Source organism: Heliconius melpomene, chromosome 19 (assembly GCF_056956725.1).
Source record: "Heliconius melpomene rosina isolate 202511_hmr_F chromosome 19, ASM5695672v1, whole genome shotgun sequence".
NCBI lineage: Eukaryota > Metazoa > Arthropoda > Insecta > Lepidoptera > Nymphalidae > Heliconius > Heliconius melpomene.
Genome location: NC_140407.1, coordinates 3,725,385 through 3,731,350, shown reverse-complemented (window position 1 = coordinate 3,731,350; position 5,966 = coordinate 3,725,385). Strand labels below are relative to the sequence as shown.

At 29.6% G+C, this 5,966-nt stretch overlaps 1 protein-coding gene across 1 annotated transcript; it reads left to right on the top strand.

Annotated features, from left to right (window-relative positions):
* The first annotated feature begins 1,383 nt into the window (after positions 1-1,383).
* LOC146528378 (uncharacterized) lies at positions 1,384-4,504 on the top strand. The gene is made up of 4 exons (XM_085203401.1): positions 1,384-1,563; positions 1,660-1,983; positions 2,059-2,880; positions 4,155-4,504. The coding sequence occupies exons 1-4, from the start codon at positions 1,384-1,386 to the stop codon at positions 4,368-4,370; spliced, it is 1,542 nt and encodes a 513-aa protein (XP_085059527.1). The 3' UTR covers positions 4,371-4,504.
* The last annotated feature ends 1,462 nt before the right edge of the window (positions 4,505-5,966 follow it).

Genomic DNA, 5,966 nt, shown 5'->3' with positions numbered 1-5,966 from the left:
TGCGATATATATTTATTAAATTATTAGAAAAATAAGATGATATATTTAGTACCTCCTCCAATTATACACACAAGAAAATAAAATTTGAAAGGAAGGTAACTGTGTTGCCAGTAAACATATATTTTATTTCTTGTCTATTGTATTATATTACTACTATTGTACTATTACTATTGTAGTATATTTTATTACTTGATATTTTAATTTTTAAATCAAAAACGAGGAACATTATACTAAGATCTTAAAATACGGCACATCCCGTTAGGCACGCACCGTACGGCACAGTACACTGTAATAAATTAATAATAACATTAGTTCCCATAAAAGTTCATTTTAGGATATTTCATTTTCTACTTTGAGTAAATACTATTAGGTTACACGAGCTACAATTTTTGAAAAATTCTTGAATGCCTGTTACACGCTTGCGAGTGCATTAATATGTTCTGGACAAGTAAATTTTGATGAACGTGGATTTCCAAGTATACAATAAGTATAAAATGAAAAAAGAAGGTAATACATAGATACTTTTGTGTTAAATATATATGAAAATAATTGAATTGATTATCTCTAAAATTGGTTTACGGACGACAATTTAACGTGCCACAATCATAAAAAAATACTGATGAAAATTGGTTTCGAATTGTTTCGAGTTATTATCACTGATAGAGTTACTTTAAAATTACAATTTTTTGGTAAATTAACATTTATTTGCACCTGTTAATTGAAAATTTTTTTTACTTAAATTACAAGTAACAATAAATGTATAGAATGTAACAATGTATACAAGTAACAATAAATGTATAGGCAAATCATGCTCAGCAATCTCTATTGCTTGTTTCACACTCTTGCTTGCACAATGAGCATTGAATCATGTTTTTTCATGAGTGAAGCCAGCGTACAAGGAATTATATGTAAAAGAAGTTGTATATTTCAGAAGTATAATTTTATTATATTTATTTTTTTATTTGTTAATAATTTTAAGATAAAAAACCCTGTACATGTATAATGTGGCAATGTAAGCACTGGCAACCTGGTAAAAAAGATAGATAGAGGTAATGACGAAACCAGAATAAATGTGTTCTGTGGACGAAAGTACCAAAGTACCAATATTATAAACGGATTACCGCAATCAGTTAACATTTTCAAATTGTAGAGAGAATATTTTCATTATTTTTAAACGATTCATGATAAGTAAGAATATTAGAGAATTAAAATTTATTACAGTCCAGAAGACATTACTGTTGCTAATAAAACATTACAAATAATATTTGTAGGGTAGTATAATTTAATTATATTTTTAAGCAAATATATAAAATAAATAATAATAATAATAATAATATTATATTTATATTTAATTTAAATATATAACGAACATAACTACAAAATATGGAAAAATATTATAAAAACTTTATACTTTGCGGTGAGGCTGATTATTACTGCCTTATATGCCGAGAAGCTTTTATTATCATTAAAGAAGTTGATAAACATTTACGGTGGCAAAATCATAGGAAGGATGTAAAAGGTCAAGAATATGTGTTCAAGTTTAGGAAAGATCATATTTACAAGGTAAGAATTTGTTGCCTAATTATTCTATGAATAAATTAAAGAAACTATACAACTTAATTAAGAACTGTGGTCTGTATTGCGATTTATATTTTTCAGATTGCTGATCACTATTACTGTGAAATTTGTAATTTAGTTACGAAATCTGCATCTGAACATATAAAAGACGATAATCATGCGCTTCTTAAAGCTTCCGATAATGTATCACAAAAGTCCTCAATTATTAAGCGGACAAGCGATAGTGCCATTAAAATTAATAAAAATACAATCACTAAACATCAATGGCACTCTATTGTCGATGATGAATGTCTTTTATGTAATGAAACTGTTGTGAATCCTTTAGCCCATTTTACTAATTTTATTCATATAATAAAACTAATACAAAGTGAAATTTTATGTAAGGATGGTCATTATTATAGAAAGGTATAATTTACTTTACATATAATATTACAATGGCATTGACAAAATATATTTAAATCTATGCAAATTAATTTTCAGATAGAAATAGAAAAGTACTACTGCTTTACATGCTACAAAGTATTCAAAACATCTTTGGACACACATGTGGCTGCTCATAAAGATATAAAAATCTTAGAAAAAGAGCCTAAGAAACTTGCTAATAATAAAAAATCAAATGAAACCAATAATAATAACTCAGATATAATGTATGTTATGTCTATTCATGAAGAACATTTTAATTTTGATGTAAAAAATAACACAGCTACATGTAGGATATGTGAGGAGATAGTCAAAGCAGATTTTAGGCCTATATCACAACATAGAGCCATTCATTCCACACCTGAATATATTTATGTTGATAGTGGAAAACGAAAAAAGGAGTTAAAACTATATGGAAATAAAAATTATATAAAATTAAATGAGGGAGGTAGTAAATGTCATTGCTCACTATGTAACATGTATATGTCTGGTCACATTAATGTATTTAAGCAACATGTGGAAGGAGCAATACATAGAGGACATTTGGAAATAAAAGGTCTGGTAAAAGATAGAAAACATGAAAAACCATCTCAAAAAGGTGTACCCTATAAAGGGTTTTTACAATGCAAGTATGGTCCATTCCATATTGATGAGCTTGATATTGTAGTAATAAACGATGGCATTTGCTTAGAAACACTTAGCTTCACATTAATGAAGTTTATTGAGGATTTTAATGGTACTAAAGGAAAATGTTTTGTATGTGATGTTACATTAAGTGCTTTTGAAGTACCAACACATGCTACTAGTGAGGAACATATGAAGTTAGTTAATGAGAGTATGATAATTCCCACAGAAAAAGAATACGAAGAGTTTATCCGACAGGTGCCTATGTATTTAAAAGTATTAAGTTATGTGTAATCACTTACTTTATCTTTTTTAAGGTTTCTATACATCGATATAGAAAAATAGTTTAGAAAAGGTGTTTGCACAGTTTGTACAGTTTGCTTCCTGTAGTATTAATATTAAACAAAAAAACTAAAGGCCAGTCATGGTGCAGGGGCACAAACATGTGATTGTAAACATGACAGGTTGTGGGTTAGATTCCCACCATGGAATATTTAATGTTTTCATTTTGTTCACTTTGCATTGAGTTCTGCCACTTAACACAAAATGTCTCCATAATTCAGCAGTAGGGGAGTGGAGTGTCTTAACACTACCCATGCCACTAGTGGAATACAGTGGGAAACTGAAAAAGAAAAAAACATATGTGGTGTTGTCTCCAAAGAGTGAAACAAAGTGATATGGGAGTGAAAGTAAGTGACTTGAATGTGAATTGCCTGCTTTACACAGGTGATGCAGTGCTCATTGCATCATCAGAATGCGAGTTGTAGGCATTGGTCACCACTCTGAAAGAATGGTGTGATAAGCCTGAATGCGAGTAAGACAAGGGTTGGAATTTAAAAGAAATGAAGAGAGGATGGAATGCAATGTCAGTGTGAATGGTAAGATATTAGAACAAGTGAATGAGGTGGTATACTTGGGAAGTATGTTCAGTAGAGATGGAAGATACGAGATGGATGTGGAAAGGCGTGTTGCCGATAACAGGGTTAACGGAGCTTTAGTTGCATTGATGAGACGGCGAAACGTCAGCACAGCTGCGCGTTTGGCCGAACACAATGCAGTGTTGGTACCGACGTTGTTATACGGCAGCGAAACGTGGGTATTATACAAGAATGAAAGAAAGATGAATGCCGTGGAGATGAGATTCCTTCGTAAGATATGCGGAGTCAGCTTAGATGCACAGAATGGCAGGTACTAACGAGGATGTCACGGTGAGAATGTAGAAGAGCGTGCTCAGCTGGAGCACGTCGAGTGATGAAAGAATGAAAACGTGAAGTTATGTATGTATGTTTGTATGCATATTGTAGTGCCATGGGACAGCACCTAACTCTTTAACAGCATTGTTAAGGGCTTAATCCCCACCTAGTTAATATTTTTTTCAACACATGTTCATTAATTCAGTGGAAAGTGGAGAATGGAGTTCTATTTGCCTTTTCTATTATATGTAGAACAGCATGATCTTAAAAAATGATAAAATAAAACAAATTGGCTGTTTAATTAAATGAAACAGCTAATTTATTATATTTATATTTCAGATAAGGCCAGGTTTGTATCATTGTGGTTGCTGTAATAAAGTATTTCCATTTTGGGAAACTATGAAGCGACATTTGAAGAGTCACACGCATGATGTGCAAAGAATAAAAAAGTTACTTTTGAGTAGTATATGTGCTCAAAGACTTATAAATCCCTTAATACCTTTGGAAATGATAGACGATTATATTTCACTGCAAAACTTACGTGGATTTGAATAAGGGTACAACATATCAAGTCTCTTTTGGAGTACATACATAATTACATACTTGATTTGTTTCTTTTTTTTGTTTTTGCTCTTTTAGAATAATTTATAAACTACTTTTTGTTATGAGAAATAAAGGTTTTGATCATATTTTTTTATTTATTTTTGAAATTGTCTAGAAAGTGTCTACATACTTTGTGATTTTTTATCTAATTGAGTAAGTTTACAGCAAGCTATCCATAGATAGGATAGATATTTACTAAAAATGTAGATAAATAACAATTATTATGTTTAATACATTAGTAATAAAATAATTATTCTATAGTTTACTCAAAATAAATACTGTACCATTGTGGATAATGTGAAAGTAACATTATTAAATCAGTCTCAGATTTTTCATATATTTTTTTTAAATACTTTTGTGTATTTTCAATGTATGTCTTCCTTAAAGTGATAGGCATATCCAAGTTTATATCTAGTAAAGTAACTATGTGACTTAAGTGTGATGGATATAAAACTGATATTGTTACTTTACATCCCTCTTTTACATTAAGAACAAATAAGCTAATTAATTTTTGTATTTGTAAATGGAGATTAGTTTTAATAAATACACAATTAAGAATACTTATACACATTTGAAAACATTGTGGTGAAACTGCACAATGTTTAAGTAAAGTAATGAAGTTATCATTTACAAGGATTACATTATCAAAATCAACACTATCCTCTTCGAGTACATATTGTGAAATTTCAAGCAGCAACTTTTCTATTTCAGGTTTGAATTTAATTGATGTGTCGTCAAATAATGTTGTCTTTTTATTATTGTCATCAAAGTTAGACTCGTCTACATTACTTTTATACCATATATCTTTTAATACAGTTAAATATTTCCTATTATACTGGTCCCAGTGAATTATGTCTTCTACTAATGCACTCTTAAACTCAATTTTGTCATTTAAATTTAATAAGGCTTGTGCTACTTCGGGATTTACATTAGATCCAAATGATGTGTTAAGGTTTGTATCTTTCCATCTTCTTATTAAAAATGCATCAAGCTGTTTATCAACATCATCACTTTGAGATTCGAATGTTCTTTGGATATGTTTTTCATAAAAGCTTGTTAAAAGTTCAGTTATATCTTCGTTAACTTTGATGTGTCCCTCAGGTTCAATTTTACATACCTTTCGGATATTTTCTAATACAGTATGTCGCAAATTATTATTCTCGTTCCCATTTTCCTTTGATATGTTTAAAATCTTAACAAAACTTTTCGATAGTGCTTTGGTAACATTTTTATCTAAAAGAGGATTTGAGTATGTAAATTCTGGAAATGTTTCATCGCTGCATGTTATAATTTTTTCTATTAATTTGTTATTCATGTCACTGTTTAACTTAGAAATTAATTGCTTATTTATAACGTAATCAAGTAGTTTGAAACGTTGTATTCCATACACCAAATCAGTAATTCACGCAAAAATTATATATAATAATTCAATATTTACAAAACACTATTTACAGATAATATAACGCTGTTGTGTTATTTTTCTTACTGACGTTTAGAATTTAACGGACAGCTTTCATTTCGCTCTTGATTAAAAAAATATCTTTGTGT

Excerpts from the sequence above, each read along its gene's own strand:
- LOC146528378 (XM_085203401.1), top strand. The coding sequence starts at position 1,384 with ATGGAAAAATATTATAAAAACTTTATACTTTGCGGTGAGGCTGATTAT. Across the intron at positions 1,984-2,058 it reads ATGGTCATTATTATAGAAAG|ATAGAAATAGAAAAGTACTA; the intron begins GTATAATTTACT and ends ATTAATTTTCAG. Across the intron at positions 2,881-4,154 it reads ACGAAGAGTTTATCCGACAG|ATAAGGCCAGGTTTGTATCA; the intron begins GTGCCTATGTAT and ends TTTATATTTCAG.